The sequence below is a fragment of the Nymphaea colorata genome, chromosome 3, assembly GCF_008831285.2.
Source record: "Nymphaea colorata isolate Beijing-Zhang1983 chromosome 3, ASM883128v2, whole genome shotgun sequence".
Taxonomy (NCBI): Eukaryota; Viridiplantae; Streptophyta; class Magnoliopsida; order Nymphaeales; family Nymphaeaceae; genus Nymphaea; species Nymphaea colorata.
Genome location: NC_045140.1, coordinates 2,436,214 through 2,459,326, shown reverse-complemented (window position 1 = coordinate 2,459,326; position 23,113 = coordinate 2,436,214). Strand labels below are relative to the sequence as shown.

The window sequence follows — 23,113 nt, the reverse complement described above, 5'->3', positions numbered from 1 at the left end:
GAAAGAAAAAGTGTGTTGTTAATTTCACAGAACTATTGGAAGCGGTGCCTATTTTTGCAAGAAGCGTCCTTGTGTCTCACCTTTTCACCATACTTTTTTCATACCAAAAACCGTCCATCTGTTTCGACCCTTGAAATCCGTCACAATTTGCATACATAAACCATCAGGTGGGCAAGAAGGCCAGTGTCCATAGAAACAATCTGTGTGTAACCAGCATCTAATTCTGTCCCTTTCGATCTTCGATGTTCTGGCCAAGGCCAGAAAGCTCTCTTTGCACCGACGCCAGATTTTCTTTGCTTCCATTTCAACGCTCCCCTTCCCTCCATCTGCCATGAATTTGCTCCTACCGGTACATTACATATGCCCATATGACTAGCAAAACAGATTGCCACCAGTTCGACACTCAGCCCCTTTGAAATTATCAGAAAACCACACTCTGATTACACTTTGTTGTGGTGGCCTGTTGTGATTGAAATTTGAAAGGATCATGGTCCCACAATCGGGTTGGAGCCAGAAATTTTTAACTGAAGACCAATTTTTGTCGCGGTCAATATTTTTCAAAATCTACTAGGCCCAAATTGAAATTATTCAAAATTATAAGCAGTAAATTATTATTTTTTAAATATGAAGTGGGCCCCTGGCCCCACTTCGCTCTGCCCCTGCACAATGAGATGCAAGTTGGCACCGAAAGAACAGATTATCTGCATTTTCCTCCGCTTCGCAAGCAGCAGTTTGCTAGCGTGATCCCCTTCCAAGAAGCAGAAGAGTGGATAGAACTACGGCAAGTTGATTGCAAGTGCAGATTCTTCTTCATGGTCTACGTATTCTAGACAAAACAAGTGGTTGATTCTACAAGGTGGGTATTTGCATCAGACAGGCAGTGGACCCAATGGAAAATGTGATGGCTGCAGTGTCTATCTTGAGAATCAACTCGCAAATGGCGGTTGTCTGATAATATAGGTTGTACTTGTATATTTCATGCTTGTTTGGTTGTGCAAGTGGTTAACTTGTTTAACACATTCCTTGATCAGGCTGTCCTCATCCTTCTTGCAAAAAAGAGTTAAGTTCGAACACGTCAAGCTCATTTTTCTCCGATTAGGGTAAAACCCTCTCCAGAGATCAACACACTTCACTAACATTCGGTAATCCGCCAAATCGTCCCCCTGACCTTATGCAAAAAAATTTACAGTATTTATATATTGGTACCTCACTAAATTTTTACCTTTATATATTGGTAGTTCATTAAATTTTCACTTATTTACGTATATGTGCCCCTTAAAGTCTAAACTTTTATGCTCACACAAATTTTCTAGCTCCACATCTGGCAATGCTGAGGAGGTACATAGGCGAGCATCTCCATAATCTTTACCCGCTCAGAGGTGATGAAAGCGAAGCCACCCAATTCTCCCAATCATAGTAACATGCTGCAGGTTTGTCGGAAGGTGATCATCTAGTAGTTCTTTAATTAGAAACCATTAAACAAACAGGTCTGGACGCTGGAGAACATAATTTTGGTGTGCTTGATTAGCCTGAACTCAATGAACAGAAGCAAGTGATTCAGAATTACGCACACATTTGTATCAGAATTACCAACACATATATCGTGTCACCATCAAACCAACTCTTGGGAAGAATACCGACCACGTTTTGTTTGGATCTCGATTGGATAGCGATTTTTGACGTGGATTTAAAAGTTTTAGACAGCTAAGGCATCAGACTTGTCAAGTGGAACCGCTGATTCACTTCTACAATTGGTAAGCAACCTCTAGGGCTAGCAATGCACGCTTTGCCCACTACCTTATGGGCCCAATTACAGAGTTCACCAAATTCATGCAGTCATTCTTCAAGGATGCATTTCATGGTTAACATGAAAACGAAAAAAACAAACTTCCGGCATCAAAGGGTATAAGAGAATGAACGGATAGATTTTATGACAAAGCTTGAAAAAAGATGGAAGTTTCTAGTGAATGAACGTTGGTTGGACAAAACGACATGAAAGTCATCGCCTGTACCATCATCTGCGAGAGACAGAATTGCAACATAAAAAACCAAGACTTACTCATAAGAAGCATTTGAATATCTTATGAGCATCAAAACAAATAAAAATAAAGCAACTACCAAGATGAGCAAAACAATTGATAGTGAAAAAGAAAAAAAACAAAAAGGAAATGGAATAAGATGAAATCAATTAAGAAGGTTAGGACAAATGCTTTAAATGCATTCCATGATGCAACTCAAATATTTACAAATTACTAATATTGACAATTACTGATTCTAGCTGGTTTAAACCACAGCAATAGCTTACAAGCTTTAAATTTCACAAAGTTTGGATATCCAATGCTAGCAACATTTTCTCTGACTGCCATAGAACAAAGAGAGGTAAGAAAAATAAGGGACATGCATATTAGAAAGTTTGTGTTGCCTGAATTTCCACTGTTAAAGGGAGATAATCATTACAGCTTTTGGATTATGGATATCAGAGTATTGTAGGAACCATTTGCCAATCAAATGATTGACCAGAGAACATAATTCATGTATAATATCATACAACTCCCACACATAAATACTTCCCTGCAGGTGCTGTTTGATGACTCGTTTTCATTTGACATATTGCAGTTCACAAACTTGTTCCTGGAAAATATATGCACCTGTTAGTAACTTACTAAATGTTTCTTCATTTGGTCTATATAAAAGTTTGCAACCAAAGGTCGCCTTACAATTGTGAATGGCTTTAAACTCTCTTTCATTCCCTTGGTTGTACGAATTCTAAGAACTGCCACCATTTTGTGACCCTGTCTCAGATCCACTGTTCACTGCTGAAACTAATAAGCACACATGTTCACGCCATTCTTAAAATGCACTGACAAGGAACTTCAGCTCTTTCAAGTTATATCTCTAGTTATCATTCTATCTTCTTAAAGTCATCCTTTCACTTTAATACTCATTATTCAGGAAGTAGCCAATTTCCCAACCCACAGATGTCACCTCCATAATTACCAAGGTTCACTATGTAATTGGTGATAGCATCTCTACAGCCTCATTTACGCAACTGTCATACACAATCTTCCAACAAATGCTTGTTGTTCTTCAAAAGCGCTAACAAGTATCCCCATACTTCTTCTGATAAGGAGAAAGGAGAAACAAAAAGAAAAAGCAAATGCGGCAGCTTAAAAGTTTCTCCCTACTTTATTTTTACAGGAGATATAAATAGGAACCATACTGACCAAAACAATCGAGTTCAAAGTACTTATTAGACAAATAAACTACACTACCCTCACCAAAGATGGAGATGGCACTTACAACTGCTATCACGAGACGTGTGATAAGAATGACAAGGTTATAGTTCTTTTTAGCAACAACTTTCTTGAGAAAACAGACACCATGAAGCAAGTACAATGAAGAAGATCAGATCTTGCTCTTCAATTTACCAAACAACGAGTGCCGGCCTTCTGCAACAAGCTCACCAGTAGCCCTGTTTCTGAGCTCGACCCGAGTTCCTGAATAGCCCCCTTTATGTCCTAGCACAGTTGAGGAGATCTCTAACTCATCCTGCAATAATCATCACGAATTCATCACCAAAGGCATTCATCCATCTGATCTGACAGCAACCAGGTAACGTATTCACTCAACACATGGAGGCATGGGTTCTTGGTACTACATACATGGGCCTTGGCCTGTGAGAGGTATGTGATAGACATGTCAACCGAGACTTTCATGGGATGGCCATGGGTATAGATAACGGCACCTCCCACCTCATCAACAAGATCAGCGATGGCTCCTGCCGATAGATTTCCCGAAGCATCCTGGAAATAGAATTATGTCGCAAACACACGCAGCAGAACAATTCATCTCCCAAGATAAAAGGAAAAAGAAATAAAGGAAGATAAGCTCGCTCAAGCAACAATTTTTACCATGAAAATAGGAGGAAGAAAAGAAAAAGTTCAAATGCTAAAGTTTCAACCTCGAAAAGGCATAAGGGCTAATTACCAAAACTTCATCTGCTAAAACACCAATAGCTTGTCAACCATGAAAAGAAAGGGAAAGATAAGAAACATGTTTGCCCACTAAACCATATCCAATTCCGATGATGAAAAGAAGAAAATATCATCCGCGGCCCGTAATGCCCCATCAGATAGAGAGAGAGAGAGAGAGAGAGAGAGAGAGGGCGAACCGTAAGACGTGAAGGAACACGGAAGGAGCAGGAGAAGAACCCGGGTCGGATCTCCTCCACTCTGATGCCCTTCAAGATGAAGGCCTCGAAGAAACTCGGTTCTTCTCCGGCTCGGTGTTCAAAAACCGGAGTTTCCAATTCATGGCTGCTCGACCCTAGATACTCTCGCACTCTGTCCATGTTCTCCAGAAAGAGCGAGGGAGGGAGAGAGAGAGCGAGGGAACTCAGGCACCAGGTAACTCACGCGGACTGAGCATGTTCTACCGGAGGGAACCGATGCGACGGCGGACGGGCCACCGTGAGCGCGAGCGGTGACCAACGTGCTGGGAAGCTTTGGCTTGGTTTTGCCCACGGTTTAAACCTCAATCCGGCTCTATCCACACACCCATGGGACTGATGTATTTGCTACACGCATGACCTAACAGGGGTTTAATTACAATATATATACTTACTCTTGACCCACACAGCCTAGAATGTCAAGCATTATATAAGTTTTGGCCGTAACCTCTAGTTAATATGCAGTGACGGTACTCATGCAGGCAATCTTTATTAACAAAAGAAAACCTTTGATAAAAATAGATTTCAACTTTTTGAATATGAAAGAAAATTTTCATGGACTACAAAAATGTTAAGCAAATCATGGCCATAAATGTGCCTTGAACTTGTGGGTGCAAATGAATATTAGGGCGTGTTTGAAAGGTTGGGATCTCAAAGTACTTTTGAGACGCTATATCAGAAGGACCAACGTTCTTTCAGACCATGTTATAAATTTGGAGATATCAGTACAAACCATACGTCCCGAGGTTAGGCCGATTGATATAAACTGAGCTCAGGTCACCACTCGGGCGAGCCGTCAAACAAAGTTGGTTAGATTGTGTAAATGTGATCTGCCGGAAATGACATTGTGCCCGTTCTTATTGATCCACGGCACAGGGTACCTCGACCTGGTCTCCATTTCTTGCGTCAATGTTTCTCTTTTTCCCTTCTAAGGCAATGATCGAGTGAATGGCGGGCGGGCCGCGAGGGACGCTTCGGCGATGGCTTCGCTTCCGAAGACCCTCTCCCCGAAGGAGCTGGTCAGGCTCCTCGAGGCGGAGCGCAGCCCCTCGGCAGTCCTCGCTCTCTTCGACGCGGCCACCGGCCTCCCGGGATTCCGCCACACTCCCAACGTCTTCCGCCTTGTCCTCGAGAGGCTTGGCGCCGGTCGGATGTTCGCCGACCTTCCTCGCGTCCTCACCGTCATCCGCTCCCAGCGGTGCCGCTGCCACGAATCCCTCGCCTGCATCGTCATTCGAATCTACGGACGCAACTGCATGCCCGATGACGCGCTTGACGTTTTCCGTCGCTGCCGCGACCTCTTCGGCTGCCGCCCGGGCGTGCTTTGCTACAATGCTCTTCTCAATGCCTTCGTCCAGGCGAACCGGTGGGGTGATGCAGAGTCGTTCTTCGAGTACTTCAGAACCCAAGAGATTAAGCCCAATTTGCAGACGTTTAATGTCTTGATCAAGGGTCTCTGCACGAGGAAGCGGTTTGATAAGGCTAGGGCTTTGCTAGGGTTTTTGGCTGACCAGGGTCTTCAACCCGATAAGTTCACCTACTGCACGATAATTAGCGCTCTCTGCAAGAACGGCAAGACCGCTGCTGGGGCCGAATTGTTCGCGGAGATGACGGATATGGGATGCGACCCCGACGTTGTTTGCTACAATGTGTTGATCGATGGGTTCTTCAAGGAGGGGGATGCAGAGAGGGCTCTGGAGGTTTGGGAAAAGCTGGTGGAGGAGGGCTCGAACTGTAGTCCTAGTGTCGTCAGCTACAATTCCATGCTTAACGGATTGTGCAAGCTCGGAAGGTTTCGTGAGGCTGTTGGGATTTGGCAGAAGATGGTTCAAAATGGTTGCCAGCCGGACAAGTTTAGCTATGCCACTCTTATTCATGGGCTCTGTGAGCAGGGGAGCATAGAAGGCGCTTATCGTATTTATGTAGCCATGGTTGAAAGCGGCGTTGAAGCTGACTTGGTTACCCATAACTCTTTGCTAGATGGATTCTGCAAATTGGGAAGGCTCGATGATGCTCGAAAAATCTGGAATTTGATGGAGGATGGCAAGCATGGGCGCAACGTTGTTAGCTACAATACATGGATTGGAGGTCTGTGCAGAGCGAAGCTCGCGGAGGAAGCCATATCCGTGTGGACAGGGATGAAGGTGAATGCCTTCTGCGATCCGGATTCTACTACTTGTGGTACTCTGATTCATGGGTTATGTGAAATTGGGTGTGTAAACAGAGCGTTGGTGGTTTTGGAAGAGATGGAGGAGGGTGGAGGCGCGTTGGACGTGGTTGCTTATTCTTCCATCATTAGTGGTTTGTGTGCAGAAGGACGAGAAAAACTGGAGGAAGCAGTCTGTGTTTTCGACCGGATGCTAAAACGTGGTTGTAAGCCAAGCACTCACACGTATAATTCGCTTATCAATGGCTTCTGTCGAGCATTTAGATTCGAAGATGCAATGCGGATATTTGCTGAAATGGTTGTTCATGGTTGTATCCCCTCTGTTATGACGTATAATACATTGATAAGTGGTTTCTGTAAGGCTCAAATGTTCAAAGAGTCTTATAAGCTACTTGATGAAATGCTTTCTAAAGGCTTGAAGCCTGATGTGGTCACATATAGCGCGCTAATGGATGGCCTTTTTCGTGATCAGAAGGTCGATGATGCTTTGAGAATGTGGGAACGGGTTCGTAGCAAGATTCGGCCTGATGTCGTCATGTACAATGTTGTGATTCGTGGTTTGTGCTCAGCTGGTGAAGCCGAACCAGCATTCATGCTTTACTCAGAGATGAAGAGTAAGAATTGCAAGCCCAAACTTGCAACTTTGAACGTACTTCTTGATGGATTTTGTCAACTAGGTGCATTTGAAAGGGCCTCGGATATGTGGAAGGAGATATCTAGAGAGGGTTTCGAGCCAGATATCGTTTCATACAACACGGTTATCTATGGACTTTGCAACTGGGGAAGAATACCTGAAGCGGTGCTTATGCTAGAAGATGCTTTACAAAAGGGCATATCTCCAACTGCTATCACGTGGCACATATTAACTAGAGCAGTATTTAACGATGAGCAGAGAGTGAGCATGGTGCATGACGATGACTCTTATTAGATGCCTTGGTTGTCGATCATGCGTCTTTGAATTTATCAGTAAAACGTTTCCTGGAAGGTGAGGAAGTTATGATGCTGAAGCTGCTTCTCCTTGGTAGTGTGGATTTGTGCACCTCTTTGCGAGCAATCTTGAAGTACATAAACTTTTGCCCTCACAATGCTCACATTTAAGAATGTATTTGCAATTGCGGTAGAGCAGCCCAGGGAACTAAACAGTGTTTGTTTTCCTCTCGTTAGATAGTTAATTTGGAGCTGAGAACGACACGGGTCAGCCTGAGTATGAGCCTGATGCTGCACTCCAAACTGAGCGTCGTTGAACGATTACTTCACGTCAATATGAGGACTAGCCTGATGTTGCTGCAGTTCACAATAACCTTCCCGCTTGAAGAAGCAACTTTACTAGAAGATTACTTCAGAAAGCACTAAAGCAAAGGCTGCTTTTGAGATTACGTTCTTAGTTCAGAATATTCCCAGCTTGTAGTTCATGACATACAATGACATAATAGGTACGTAGAATTGTTTTTCAATTGTTCATGGATGCCATTCATTTTATGATTTGATAATGACAGTAGGCCATTTTCCTGCACAGGTTCTTATCTTCAAACCTTTTTCGTTCGGACATTGGGTTGATTTTGATCCCAAGGAAGATAGTGTGTAGCTAAGTGGTGCGAGCATTTGTTTGGACTCGGCATCGTCTTGGCTTATGCTCTGTTGTATATTAAGGGTTTAATAGTCTCAGATATTAGCTGAAGTGAGTTTCACCAGCCCTGAAATCCTCAGATTTAATGTCAGAGCTTTATAGGGTCTTAATTGAGATCTTGTCATTTAAAACTGAAAGTTGTGGATTTTAAATTCGATCACCATCAGATTTGAGACCCTCGTTTGATAAAGCTTGGAATTTGATTTGCTGCTAATGCCATATAATAATAAACAAAGATTAAAACACCCTGATCACTTGGGATTGGTTCTTACGTATTAAATGTACTTCCAAATTGATATGTATTATATATACTTCGATATTGGTCTTCTCTAAGTCATATATCATGTTAATTTTGATTAACAGGTATTGTCTTTGAATGTTTTATTCAGTTTTTGCCTTTAACAGATGCTTATGCCGAATTCTGATCAAAGGTCTTTATTATTCCAGGATGGATAAATGAGACTTCTGTATTTCATGTCTGAGCAAAGGAACAAATATACAGAATCAGTTTATCTCATCCATCTTGATAGTCCGTATATGTGCACATCTACTCACACAGTTGTTTTAGATCATTCATTTTGATATTCCACATTTGAATGCTAGTGCCATTTCAATAGGCTGTCATGACACTTTATCAGCACGACAACGCTTTTGCGAACCACTATGCATCGGACATTGATCAATTTGAGTTACATTTCTTGGCAATGGCAGAAATATTGTCAAGATGAAGTCAGATGCAAAAGCAAACTATGCTTGTCGTATCAAACCTCAGGTGCAAGAACTCTCTGGGGTGTATTATGTCATGCTACATTATTGTCAATCTGATCGTTTCACAGTAATGTTGATACATCTCTGCTCTCTGCTTTCTGCTCTCTCTCTCTCTCTTTCTTGTTTGCAGTTATTTTACTCATATTTTGGTTCTTCTGCCCTTGCATTATACAGCTGTACAGGCTACAGTATCAATGAAGGCGATCAGCAGGAAGCAAAAGATGCCTTCTTATCCTTCTCATCGCTCCCCCAGCTTTCCACCAGTAAAAACGGAAAAGATATTATGTTAACCCAATTTTTTAAGCGTAAGAAACTAATGTCCGTAATAGCTTTTAAGATCCACTCTATTAACAGCTGTATCTTTTCTGCTGTCCTTTTCTGACCATGTTAGAGAATGCTATGCCGGAAGTATGCATTCTTTACCATCAACATGCTTAAACAGTTGAACTTTGGACTTGCTCACAGATGCAAGAGGCAACCTAACTTTCGACGGCCCATCTGTGTCATGGGCATCTTTTTCGACCAACTGCTGTCCAAGTTCATATCCTCTTGCACCAGTATTCATTGGGTTGCAGCAAACCAGAACTTTCTGTTGGAGTATGGATCGAGGTGATTTTTTACAGCGTCTGTGACGCGTACGCATATTCACTAGCTGTCGCAACACCAATTTGAGCCAGTTGCAAGGGCCGTAGTCTGTGCAGACCTGCTTCACTATTGCACCAAAGGCCCTCCTGAGCTGTTGGTCATGTACATTTTATGCTTGTTCATGCAAAAAGTTGGTTTCCTGCGCATCTTCGCAATTTAAAAGTCAGTATCATTAAGGTTCATCATGTCCCCCATCATTCCGTCTATGAAGTTATTTGTTTGCCCGGATTTATGAATTCATGAGAGTTCCTTACTTCATCTATATACCAAACTAGACAAGCAGCATCTCTGCAGATGAAGCTAGTCGTGAGCAAGACGACAGACAGCGGGTCTTTGAATTCGTATTTTCTTTCCATCCAACTGAAGGAGCAAGAGTTCAAATTAAGAATATGAAGTCAATTACATTCATATACATAGGTTGCATGCAAGGACATCGACGTAATTGAAGTTTCAATGGCATAATTGAGGTGCAACAGGCCACTGAGCCACATACATTGTCCATTCGGTAATCTGATATGTGCTTAAAGGTGTCTTGTCGTTTTGAAATTGCTGGAAATGCTCAGTTAAAGCTTCCTATCGGTCTCTTGTACTTGTACCAGCTTGAAATGCACAAGTACACCAAGAAATTCAGAACACTCAAGACCACAAGTAACAAAAAGAAGTAATCAAGATGGCCATGGTTGAGATTATTAGGTATCCAACCCAATTTCCCGTGGCGCGTGGTCACCTTAGTCACTATGGTTACCAGGAGTGTGCTCAAGTAGTTTCCCAATGCAATTGTAGTGAGTGACAATGCGGTGCACATGCTTCTCATGGCATCTGGTGCCTGATCATAGAAAAACTCCAACTGCCCAATGAATGTGAAGACCTCTGCAGCACCGATAAGAAAGTATTGAGGAACTTGCCAGAAAATTGACATCGGCATTTGCTTCAGATCGTAGTAGTTATGCTTCTTTACTAAATCAAGTCTGACAATCTCAACAATGGCTGCCACGACCATGGAGAAGATAGAGATCACGAGTCCAATTCCCATGCGCTGAAGCTGTGTGAATCCTCTCTCATGGCCAGTGTACTTTCTAGCGAATGGTACGATTAGACGATCATAGATTGGAACCCAGGTGATCACACTGATTGTATCGAATACTGAAAGAGATGCGGCTGGGATGTAGAAGTTTGGTCCCATGCGGGGATCCATCTTGTCACCTTGTTCTACAAAGAGTGTGGACATCTGACTGTATACCGTGGCAAAGACGATCCCGCTCGCCCAGATACGAAGAATCCTGATGATAGACTTCAGCTCCTCTACCTGTGTCACCGTGCAAAGTTTCCATGGGTTATGGATGCCTTTCACCTGATCATGTTCTGTCTGAACAGCTGCCTTGTCAAAAAACCTGCATAGATTTTTGTAATTTTGTAAACTTTGAATAACAACAAATCCATGCTCAGCACGTTTCGGCTATGATTGGCGATAATGAATCAAGCCAGCAGTACACATCATGCTAACAACTATCTATAAGTGAACATGCAGTATCCTCGTGAAAATTTGCCTTCTGATATTTAGCCTCTTCTGTGTTCATCTTCCCTGTCCCTTTTTCCTACCTTCGTCCAATACTCAAGGGGGAAAAAAGAAAAAATTAACGGACGATCGACACTTTAGTAATCAAGCATAACATAGTTTGAACCAATGTTATCCGTGTCGTACGATACGTATCGTCTGTATCAAGATAAACGATACGGTACGCCATAAATTTACGATACGCGTGCGTATCGCCCGTATCGTACGATACGGGCGATACACCCTCGTATCGTACGATACGAGAGAAAACATAAAATTCCTTATTTTTTAAAAGTTTAAACACTTTTCTCTCTCTCTCTCTCTTATTCTATTTAAAGACTCCAATAGACATAAGAGAGAGAGATTTTGCCTATTTTCATAAAAATTAACCGAGGATTCATCAATTTGAGAGATATCATCATTGAATCATGAAAGATGATGATTGTATGTTTGAACTTATAAAATTATGATGTAATCTAAGTCCTAAAACTCCAAGTCTTAAGACTCTAAGTCCTAAAATTTTATAAAATTTTCAAGTTTAAAATTGTGATGGATGCTTATTATGTTAATTTGAATATTTGATTTCTTATTTTTGAATGTGTTGTTGATACTTGATAGTATACACATGAATGTTCCTTATGTATGATGATCTTTTTTATATTTGAATACATTTTTTTTCTTGATTTTTGATTTTTTGTTCATTTTTTCAGATTTTTTTTCAGATTTTTGTCTATTTTTTCTGATTTTTAAATATTTTTTAAAATTAAAAAAATTAATTTTACGATACGTTACGCTACGTTTACGATACATTACGATACAGCGTATAGGTCGGCCTGACTGATACGCGATACGCTACGCCTTTTATAACATTGGTTTGAACACGAAGAACTCCCTAGTATATAAAATAAACAAATATGCAAACTGAATGAGTACCTTTTTGCCAATGTAGACAACTACCAAGGGCATATGCTCACGAAGAGGATTTTAAATTCTAAAAGTTGCAGACAGGGAGGACTAAAGCAAATAGTAAAGCAAGAAGTATAAATAAGCTATACAGATTTGGCGATTTAAGCTGCAAAATCTGATCTAAACCCCATTGGACATGAAATTTAGTGGACGTACCCAAATTGTTTTGTATGATCAAGCTTTCTGCTCCCTTGAATTCCAGATTCGGCATCTTCAGTGTCATATAACAGAGACTTATCAGAAGGTACCATCAAATTGTACTTCCTCAATGACGCGACCAGGACCTGAGCAATACGTGTCAAGGGGCTACCTCCGGGTTTTTGATTCCGATACAATCTTAAGCCAGAAAAGAAGGAAACAATAGCAACTGCCATTAAAACTGCCGGAGTTCCAAAACCCCAGCCCCATCCCACATGCTCCTGGATGTAAACCAACACAGATGAGGCGATGAGAGCGCCAATATTGATTGAAAAGTAGAACCAATTGAAGAAGGAGCTTTTCCATTTCTTTTTTTTTCATCAGTTTCATCAAACTGGTCTGACGAGACGCAGGGCTTGATTCCGCCAGTCCCTAGAGCAATTAGATAAAGAGCCACAAAGAACACTGCCACGTTTTCTTCTTTTGCATGGCATGTGCCTCTGTGACATTCAGGTTTTAAACCATTTACTGATGCAGATAAAGTCAACAATGTCATTCCCTGCAACCAAACTAGTTTTTCAACAATGTCGTTCCCTGCAACCAAACTAGTTTTTCTTTCAGTTTCTTCAAACAAGTGCATATGAATGTAATGCATTGGTTCATGTCTTCAATAAAACACAGTAACGCCATAGCTTGTAAATGAACCTTACCGAAACATAGATGGAAGAGAAAATAGCAATAACCCAAAATCGCCCCAAATATGCATCAGCTAAAAAGGCTCCAATCAGTGTAGTTATGTAGCATGTTCCCGACCAGTTCGTGATATTATTGGCTGCCTGAGCACTTCCCTGGTTAAGACGATTGATCAAATAGTTCACCAGATTGGTGCTCATCCCATAGTATGCCAATCTTCCACAGCACTCATTTCCTGTAAAATGGCCACACAAATCACAATACTATACAAGAAACCGCAACACTTTTTTGCACAAAATAAGCTTTCAAAAGTTGTACCTAATATGAAGGGGCAAGTTTTCCAAGTTCCTGTTTTGCTTTTCACGGCACGGTTGCCTTTCATATCAACAGTTCCATCTCCTGTGTATATATCGTTTCCTGCCATATGCGCTTAACCGGATAGTCCGGCAGTTCCGTACAGTTCCTTCCTTCTGCGATTGATCTAAAAATCGGTGGTATTAGAGTCGGCGATGAGAAACATTAGAGCATATGACTAGGGAGACAATTTCTGGGCTGTGCAGTTCAGAATTGTCATGTAACAAGAGCAGGATTTACATATGATGGAACCAGAACCCTGAGCAATGGAATTGTGTCCTATGGTACGGGGAATCGTGATTCCCATATATATGCAAGGGATAGTGATTTTCAATATCTTGTTTGTGCTTGCTAGGAAGCGCGATTTTTACCAGTTCTAATCATTTTGACTGACTGTTTCAGAGCTATAAAAGCCGTTCTGCTACAAAACAACCTGATCACCCAACGTGTACCAGCAAAAACTTAAACTCAGATGGGAAAAAAAAAAGAAAAGAAAACTCCCGGGCGGACAGGACCGTGGGCTTTTGCCTTGAAGACAAGCCAGCTCTTGTATTCCTCTACAATCCAGGCATCATTTCCATGCCATCGTGAACGGCGTGCTGACTGAATCCTGAATGGATCCTATTCAACGTGAAATACGATATATGTATGTACTATCCGGTACGGAAGTTGATTTAAGACAGGATTGACAATAAGATGATGCAAAAGTATCTGAAGGAATAGCAGCAAAAATTCCCTTTCAGTTACCTGAAGATTGTAATCAACCTCCTTCTGTAAATGCCGGAGCCAGGTGAAGTAGAGCGACCACCAACTTCTACTCAGAGAGCCACTGCAAACCCAAACCGAACTATAAATTCTTCAAGAACCATATAATAAGCAGGCAAACGAAGTTATAACAGAGATGGATCCCAAACCTCGACGGCAAAGCAATGAAAACAGAGGTTGGTAACATTTATAGGCATGAAACCGATCCCTAATTTCTGTCCGCCTAAATGTGAGTCATAATAAACTTCCGTCAAGCAATTGGCTACACTGATTGAAAAAAAATGACTGAATCTAAGGAAAAGAAAATGCACATACTGCATATTCTGCCGACATCGTTAGGCGCTCGGTCAAATTCAAGATGAAAACGATGCAAAGCAAGACGACCATTTAAGCTAGACAATGGAAATAGAAGAGTTTTGCTTCTATAGATTGGCCAGAGACTTGGAGTCTTCACAGAAAGACAAACACGGTGACAGAACTACGTCAATTGTTGATGAGACAAAAAAATGATGTGGACACGATTGAAGCAGATACTTGTTACACATGCCCACGGTTTAAGTTGTTTATCATTTTTCACCCAACCCCACTACGAAAACAATGAATAACTTTCATGCTTATGGGAAACGGAAAGCGCGACACCAATGACCAACCTCTTGTTGAGATTCCTGGAACGATGCGTGAAACTTTGACAGATCTGTACACCAAAAACTGAAACGATTGGGTCCCTAGCTTCAGTGTTCCACCAGATGAAGAGAGGTTGCAGTCTGAACGGTGGACTTCTACCACTCTTTAGCTTAGATGTGATTCATGGACCAGCAAAGAGTAAGGGTTCCTATGCGCCCGAATGTAGATTATATGAGGAAGGAAAAAGGAGAAAAGGCTCCCAAACCGAACCTGTTGCTGTCAATAAAACAATCGCTTTTATTAAAGCCTCTTCATCTAGTTTGTCTCAAAAGGAGAAAAGTTTGGAACACAAACATGTTCACAAAGACAGAGCTTCAGTGGTACAGACATTTCCGGCAGCTAAAACTTTTGGAGCACTGTTGCCATGCACATCTCCGTCAGTCGAGACTTGTGATTTCAAACTCAAGGTAAGCTGAACATTTTCCCCTTTTTAATTGTGGTCAGGAGTCGACCACTAAACTTCAGGATGTGCAGTGATGCCTTGAGGGCCAAATTTCTACCTTTTTTTGTTTGTTTATATGGTTCAGGATTGCTTTGAAACCTATACAGAAGCGGCATACTGATCACACCCCCCATAGTTTGCTGTTTAGGAGCAACTCTCACCAAGTGTCCTTCTCTTTGTTCGGACATGATAACATTTTAAATTCCTCATAATGCCCGTTCCAATAAAAGCACGCCAAGGAATTAAGCTTCTCTTGTTTGCCCCTGTGTAGTCTTTCCGATCCTCGATCATGTATACCAACAATGAAAATCATAGGTAATGGCAATCTTGTTCGTGAGAGAGAGGGATCTAATTTGTGGACAAAAGAAAAGAGTAGCAGAAAGAAAAAAAGGAGGATCAGTTGGTTACCCCTTGAGTTTCCACTCTCTCCCCATATTCACATTGAGGTCTCTTCTTCAAGGCCGGCATTTTTTTTGTGAGGAATATTAAAGCAAATCTTTAGGCTTTAGGTCTCCTTCAAGGTCTCTTCTTCAATCAACTCATATGCACCAACTTATAGCGCCACAAAATGTTTGTTAGCAATGAATCTCGTATCCAAGCACGAGGAGGGAACGGGGGCCGGCAGGAGCCATCCCAGCTCTTTAAGTTTTGAAAATTTTAAATTACTATTAAAGTTTTCGAAAAAATTAGTTCGGTTCCTGTAAAACTTTTGAAAAGAGAAGTTGTTTTTTATTAAAAAATTTCAATCCTTTTTTTTTTTTTTTTCAGAACCATTCGGGCCCCTAAACATCAAATCCTGGCTCTGCCCTGTATCGATACAAGGTTGCTCTTTAAATCCATACTTCCCGAGAACTATTATTTGAAGAAATTGTAGATTTCAGCAATGTATGTTTCAAATCCACATTAAGTCGTAACACCTGATGTATGAGATGTGAGCAGAGCATTGAAACTCAGATCGGAGATAAACAATCACAGCCATAGTTTGAGAGCAAGTAAGAAGATAAATTGGTTTCGTCCTCTAATACGTTTTTGGTCGGAATCCGTCCTCTGAAGTCTGAAACAACCAGAGATTGTGACGCTTCATTTGCGACTTTAGACGGTCCACAAAACTCTCATGCAAACCATTTTTCTTTCGTGTTCAGGTTAGGAGCCAAATGCCAGCTGATGCCTCGAACATGAATCCAATCGGGTGGCGCGATGCGTATCGATTCGTGCTCCGTCGACCGATACGTCTCTCTTCTGCGATCCTGTCTCTACACCCGGGACGTGAAGTCTGGGAAATCCGTCCATTCTCTGCTGGTGAAACTGAATTTTCGCGTTGGCATCTTCCTCTGCAATAATCTCATCAATTTTTACGGCAAAAATGGTCTTGTTGAAGATGCACGCAGATTGTTCGACGAAATGCCTGAACGGAATATCTCTTCGTGGAACACCGTCATCTCCATGCACGCCAAATGCGGGCAGCTTGGAGTTGCACGAAAATTGTTCGACGGGATGCCCGAACGAGACTCGATCTCATGGACTGCCATGATTGTCGGCTTGAATCTTTCCGGCCTACATGAACATGCCATCGGGCTTTTGCTAGAGATGATACGGGAGGGTGTGGTCCCTACCCAGTTCACGTTCACCAACATCCTTGCTTCTTGTGCTGCGCTTGGTGATTTAGATACTGGCAGGAAGGTGCACTCCTGTGTGGCCAAGTTTGGACTGAGTGCATATGTCTCTGTTGCTAATTCGCTTCTCAACATGTATGCCAAGTGCGGTGACCAGGAAGTTGCGCAAGCTGTGTTCAACAGTATGCGGGTGAGGAGCATCTCGTCATGGAATTCTTTGATTTCTTTGTATGCGCAGTCTGGTCAGATTGAACAAGCTAGAGAGCTGTTTGAAACAATGTCTGATCGAGACTGTGTCTCATGGAACTCAGTAATTGCGGGGTACAATCAACAAGGATTTGACTTGCAGGCACTGGAATTATTTGTTCAGATGCAAAACCATCATGTTAGAGCTGATAGTTTTACATTAACCAGTACTATTACCGCTTGTGCCAATCTTGAATTCTTGAAGACAGGCATGCAGCTGCATGCCTATATCATAAAATTTCTGTTCGATTCTTATGGTCCCCTTAGAAATGCCTTAATTGCAATGTACTCAAAGTCAGGAAGGCTAGAAATTGCTCGTAAAATTGCTGATCGGACACATGATCTTAATGTAATTGCATTGACTGCACTTATGCACGGCTACATCAAATTTGGTGAATTGCAGCTTGCTCGAGATGTGTTTGATTCGGTTTGTGATAAGGATGTGGTATTATGGACAGCAATGATTGTCGGATATGCTCAACATGGACTAGATCATGATGCACTGACACTCTTCCGCATTATGTTTCTTGAGGGGATTGAACCGAATGACTACACTATTGCTTGTTTGCTTAGTGTATGTGCAAGCTCTGGAGTTTTGGATTATGGCAAACAGTTGCATGCTCATGTGCTTAGAAATGATATTAGGCTAACAAATTCTGTCTCAAATGCACTTGTAACAATGTATGCACGATGTGGAAGCTTGATTGCTGCTGAATATGTTTTCAAGCATGCAGGTGTGCATGATGCAGTGTCTTACACAAGCATGATCATGGCCAAAGCACAACATGGTCTAGGAAATGAGGCTATAGAGCTGTTTGATGAGATGATGGAGCAAAGGATAAAGCCTGATCATATTACTTATATAGGTGTTCTGGCTGCCTGCAGTCATGCAGGGTTGGTTGATCTAGGTCGGCACCATTTCCAGATGATGCATAAAAAGCATGCAATAGAGCCACAGATGAGTCACTATGCATGCATGATTGATCTTTTTGGGCGTGCTGGCTTGCTAAAAGAGGCTGATGAATTTATTAGAAGTATGCCTGTCGAACCAGATGTCGTGGTATGGGGTGCCCTCCTCTCAGCATGTAGAATTCATAACAATGTGGTTTTGGCCAGAAGGGCAGCAGAGAAACTACTAGCGATTGAGCCAGAGAATAGTGGAGCATATGCAGTAATCGCCAATGTATATGCTTCATATGGTGAATGGCAGGAGGCAGCTGAAATTAGGAAGATAATGAAGGACAGAAAGGTAAAGAAAGAACCAGGATGTAGCTGGATTCAAATCAAGAAGAAAGTGCATGTTTTTGGTGTACAAGATTCGTTTCATCCACTGAGAGAGCAGATCTATGCAATGGTCAGCAAGCTTTGCTGTCAAGTTAGGGAGTTAGGTTATCAACCGGATACTAGCTCAGTCTTGCATGATCTTGAGGAGGAGTTGAAAGAACAACTGTTGAGTCACCACAGCGAGAAGCTTGCTGTTGCTTTTGGGTTGATCAGTACTGCTGATGGAAGCACATTAAGGATCATGAAAAATCTTAGAGTTTGCAATGATTGTCATGCTTGGTTCAAGTTTGTCTCAAGACTTGTTCAAAGGGAAATTGTACTAAGGGATGCTAATAGGTTTCATCATTTCAAGAATGGTTTGTGCTCCTGCAAAGACTATTGGTAGGGTTTATCTAAGGGCGTAACAGCCAAAGTGGAAACATCAATGGAAAGAGAAATTGATTTCAAGATCATTCTGAAATTTTGCCTTGAGTTGCGCTGAAACTATAAACTCAAGGATTCACATGTTATAAATTGGTTGTTGGCGATGCATCCTACAACTGCAATTTCTGCATCTTGTGAAACCAGATTACATATAATACGGTGGACAGAGTGGCAGACTCCATGTTACTTGTTCAGGTTAGATGATTGTTGCATCTTCTTTCTTCTTATGGTTGAGAAGAGAGAGGAGACTGGAGTGAAACCATGCAGACTAAGTGTGCTGAATCTGGTGTAAGGATTTGACTGGAAGGGTTCAAGATTGTCCAGCTCCACGTTTTGCATCTCTGAAAAAAGTCCAGCTCCATATGATCTTTGCATGCTTACTTTGAGGGTAAAAACTGCTATTTTGACACACATTTTCTTTGAAATTCCCTTCTTCTGCTTGTGCTTCCACCTGCTACTTTGCAAGTTTTCTTTTGTTTTCGATATTCCTCTAGTTACTCCTTTTTTAAGTGCTGCTCAAAGTAAATAAGCTTGTTTAAAATTTGTAATCATCTTAAATGTGCCGAGAACAATTGTAATGGTCTTAAATGTGCCAATAAAATGGTAGGTTCAGCCACTGATCCATCAAGTCAATCAAGTTCTTGATACTGCTTGTTAAACCTAGTCTATTGATCCAATATGATCATTGAATAGCTTCATATTTTTGGGTTTTATAGCTTTTGGTTATGCACCATTAGCATCATAGATATTATTTCAGATAATGGAAGCGAAATTCTGTTGACGGAAACTTTGGAAGTTGCTCCTAAGATTTTGCCCATAACTAAGAACCGGCCCAAGTTTTTAATAATGCTATAAGTAGCTTAATTTTTTTGCATAATTCATCAGACACATTCTTCAATAAATTTAATTTGTATGCCAGTGACATTATGTAAGTTAATGAGTTAAAAATAACCAAAACATTTTCAAATAATCTTTTCTCGTGTTTATTATTTTCCACCGGTTTCCTTAACTCTATGCAAAACTATTGGTATATGAAAAAATAGTTGAGTAATTCTTATTAAAATGACTAAATTTGTTTGGTGTGTTCACTTTGACAATGTCAAAAAATTGCATGTGGGTCTTGGTGATGACAAAGCCTTGCTACGAATTTCTAGAGGCTCTTCCGAAACTAGGTGTTTCAGAGAAGAATGGCCGAACATCAGGTGCATTCCTTAGTTCCCCTTTAAAGGGAAAAACAATATTGCTAGTCATTGAGTAGCTGATATAATAAAAAAATTCGTTGACCTTTCTAATTAACAATGAAAAGAGTTGTATGACTTATATCAATGCTGAAAATTTGAGGTTTGCATTAGAGGTATTTTAAAATGTTCCTTTTTATCTTTTCTTGATGCTCAAATGTTGATTTTCATTATATACAATGTTATAACTATTTTAATAACTGGTAATTGTTAATTTGTTTCTGGTACCTTTCTATGTTGTAGGTGTTGACTCCTTTTGTCAATTTCACAAGGTTTGTATTTTACGCCTCTTGATTGTCGTGGGTGCATAGATTATATAGCCTGACATTTTATCATGTTTTTTCTTCATGATTTTACATTGTACATCTTGGCTAATTTATCAATTTTCATGAGTACAATTAATTTGTTAAGTCGAGAGCTTATTGTTTGATCCAGTAGTTTATACTTTACATATCATGGTAATCGGCTGTTCATGATGTTTGATAACTAGTTTGATGGCCAAAGTGCACTCTTGAAAAGCTTTCCATGGATTCTGTATGTCATTACTGCGTACTGTGTAAACATGGGACAAAGAGGGTGATGACCTATTGCTTTTTCCCTTTTTCTTCTTTTTTATGGGAAGATCAGGTCAGTTAGATCGCTATAAGTATATGCCATGGGCGACACCTTGTCATATTCACTCTCGACTTTTTTCAACTTGAAGATTTTCAGCGAGTTCCTTGTCATGGTCAAGGAGTTGACTGTAAGTGAAAATATTTATAATTTGTATTTTCTGTTGACTTTTTTCTTTTTTCCAATTTTTTATTATGCCTACATGAATTGCTCTATTGTCGATTGAGTTGCCTATTTCTCAATAACTAGATTCTCTTTGACTTTCTTTTCCAGATCCTCTGTGACATCTTGTGTAAATTTTAATAAAAAATGCTCATGTTCAGACATTTGATTAAACTTATCCTTTCCATTTTTTTGACAGGAAGTGGAGTTGCTTGTTATTTTAACTGAGTGGTTTGGAAATAAAAAATTAGACTTGCATTGAATTGAATTGCAGCTGCTGGTACAAAAGGGTAGCATTGGATTGACTTGCAGCATATGCTAACTAGCAGTTAGCATAAAAGGGTACTGCTTCATATGTAGGTCTACTGTCATTTATTTCTAGGAAACAGCTGCGGTGGAAGTAGTCCCCCAACCTTTATTGCCAAAAAATATTTATACAAGAACAAAATGGAGGCTAGAAAACCTTGATACAGTAACAACTATACAAAAATTGAGGGCCGGCCCTCAAGACACTACCACTCCTTAAACAGCTCGGTACAAGGCGTGCTCAGCAGCAGAAGAAAAACATCAGTGGCAGGTAGCTTGTTACTGAAAATGAAATGAAACCCTGAATATGAACTTAGCCAGGAGGAGGACTGAGGAGAGTCAGATCGAGCCATGCTCATGAGTTCCTCATGCAACTGTTGGTTGCTACACTGAATTTTGCAGCTTACTGTTGGAAGACAAGAGGCTCTGTTCATCAAGGCAGCGGTGCATCATCCATCTAGTACGTCTGCTGGAGTTGGACAAATAGGACACAGAAGCATGACACCACATTGACAGCCCATACCAGTGCGAGCCATAAGCTTCCGTGACAAGGGCACCAAGCCCATAAAAGCCCTTCTTATACGAGGCCGCAAACTGGATGTTGGCCTGTACCGCTCCATCCCAGTCAAGCTAGCCCACGGAACCCCTGTTTCTAGCCGAACTCTGATCTCCTTCTGCTCACACTTCGTCTAGTTCTGGTGCAGCATGTGTTCCTTACAGAGTACTGTCATTTATTTCACTTTTACTTTTCAGATAAGGTTTGTATTATACTTTCTGACTTTCAAGTTTAAAATCCTAAAGGCGAACAATGCTGCTATACATACTTGAATGCACGTCTTGTGTGAAGATTTTCAACAGCCGTCCCAGTGTATTCATATATGCTTGTGCATCCTTCATAATTGAAATTGCACATATTGCACTTGTTTGTTCGAGAATCAGATCAGTTCATGCAGCACTCGGATGATCAACTTTGTGCTTAAGAAAGAAAAAGAATTGGGTGGAGGAATCGCGCAAAACAACTCTAATAATATACAGAGCTACATCCTTGGTCACCTGATCCTGCTCTCTTTTTCGTGAATAGTGGAAAAATGTGGCAAAACATATTTACGCACATGCACTCAATTGTACAAGCTATGTCACATGGGTGCAGTTATAGGTGTGGGTGTAGGTACTGGTGCGAAAAATTTGGTGGAGGATACATCCATCAAATATTCAAAGAAATACAAAATATAAGTTTTCAGTGTCCAAGCCGTGTCTTGTACCTGCACCTGTGTCCAGATGCGTCAACATTGGGCAGTGGGCACGGTGCTCTTCTATGAGAATCTGTGATGTAGGATGGCAAGTGATGAACCTAGCTTACAGCCTTACAGGGCAGTGAAATAGATGAAACCAGCTTTCTGAACCATGGGAGATGGACAACGGATGGCTTGAGAAGATGTTCTTGTTAGAATCATAAGCCTTTCCTTTTCTCTTCAAGGGTCATCACTTTTTCCGAAGAGCACCCGTTTGTGGAAAAAGCCTGCGGGAATTACCCAGATGATATTCACAATCGGATACAAAAGAACAAAAACTGAGGCTAATCACAGAGGGCTGTCAAACCAACTGGATTGAGTACTCGTTTGGTCTTCTTGGACTCAACAGCTGATCGTGGGTTTGACCGTCTGTGCAGAGGAGCCTCTTAAAGAATGACTAATGAAATACTTGAAAAGTAAGTTTTGTTTGCATATCCAATTGGGATCGTCTGGAAATGTGAATGCATTGCGTCAGCATCCCACAAAAGGCGCAACCAAAAGATCGGCTACTAGAACCAGGCAGCCCGGAAATCATATGACGGGAAGGTCCAGAGACGGTACCTGCTAAAAGACGGACAGCAAAAAGAAACCACAAAACCGAGCGATAACAAACAGAAAACAAGCTCCACCGGTGTCGACTTTACCGTCCATCACCAGACAAATTAGAAGACCTGCGTCAGTTGTATGAATCACCTCTAGCAGGCTACCATCAGAATATTTGGAGAGAGCTTCCCTGGCAGTTTCACAGCAGCAGAAAAAGTCGCTAATGAGTTCATTAATATGTATCCTCCGATGCCATTTATCAATCCAGAACCTTGCTCTGGTCCCATCACCAAAAACCCATTGAACATAGTCTTCAATCCGACTCGAACCCCACCCTATACTTTTCCTTCTGTTTTCTGATA

At 41.2% G+C, this 23,113-nt stretch overlaps 2 protein-coding genes and 1 pseudogene across 2 annotated transcripts; 1 reads left to right on the top strand and 2 right to left on the bottom strand.

The window, feature by feature from the left end:
• Positions 1 to 3,158: 3,158 nt before the first annotated feature.
• LOC116250719 (uncharacterized) lies at positions 3,159 to 4,590 on the bottom strand. Its single transcript, XM_031624570.2, has 3 exons — positions 4,172 to 4,590; positions 3,663 to 3,803; positions 3,159 to 3,549 (listed from the first exon to the last, which is right to left on the bottom strand). The coding sequence occupies exons 1-3, from the start codon at positions 4,349 to 4,351 to the stop codon at positions 3,406 to 3,408; spliced, it is 465 nt and encodes a 154-aa protein (XP_031480430.1). The 5' UTR covers positions 4,352 to 4,590; the 3' UTR covers positions 3,159 to 3,405.
• Positions 4,591 to 4,955: 365 nt separating this feature from the next.
• Positions 4,956 to 21,737, top strand: LOC116249884 (pentatricopeptide repeat-containing protein At4g30700-like). Its single transcript, XM_050076581.1, has 6 exons — positions 4,956 to 7,320; positions 8,428 to 8,453; positions 8,734 to 8,794; positions 16,218 to 18,986; positions 20,464 to 20,578; positions 20,810 to 21,737. The coding sequence occupies exons 1-4, from the start codon at positions 5,209 to 5,211 to the stop codon at positions 18,558 to 18,560; spliced, it is 4,542 nt and encodes a 1,513-aa protein (XP_049932538.1). The 5' UTR covers positions 4,956 to 5,208; the 3' UTR covers positions 18,561 to 18,986; positions 20,464 to 20,578; positions 20,810 to 21,737.
• Positions 8,472 to 15,399, bottom strand: LOC116250717 (protein NRT1/ PTR FAMILY 8.1-like; annotated as a pseudogene).
• Positions 21,738 to 23,113: the final 1,376 nt, after the last annotated feature.

What these genes read in the sequence shown, in the direction of transcription:
- LOC116250719 (XM_031624570.2), bottom strand. Translation starts at nt 4,351, where the DNA reads ATGGACAGAGTGCGAGAGTATCTAGGGTCGAGCAGCCATGAATTGGAA. An exon ending in GTGTTCCTTCACGTCTTACG is followed by an intron (nt 3,804 to 4,171) that starts GTTCGCCCTCTC and finishes TTCTATTTCCAG; the next exon opens with GATGCTTCGGGAAATCTATC. An exon ending in TCTCACAGGCCAAGGCCCAT is followed by an intron (nt 3,550 to 3,662) that starts GTATGTAGTACC and finishes TGATTATTGCAG; the next exon opens with GATGAGTTAGAGATCTCCTC.
- LOC116249884 (XM_050076581.1), top strand. Translation starts at nt 5,209, where the DNA reads ATGGCTTCGCTTCCGAAGACCCTCTCCCCGAAGGAGCTGGTCAGGCTC. An exon ending in TGCATGACGATGACTCTTAT is followed by an intron (nt 7,321 to 8,427) that starts TAGATGCCTTGG and finishes TGCCTTTAACAG; the next exon opens with ATGCTTATGCCGAATTCTGA. An exon ending in ATGCCGAATTCTGATCAAAG is followed by an intron (nt 8,454 to 8,733) that starts GTCTTTATTATT and finishes TGGCAATGGCAG; the next exon opens with AAATATTGTCAAGATGAAGT.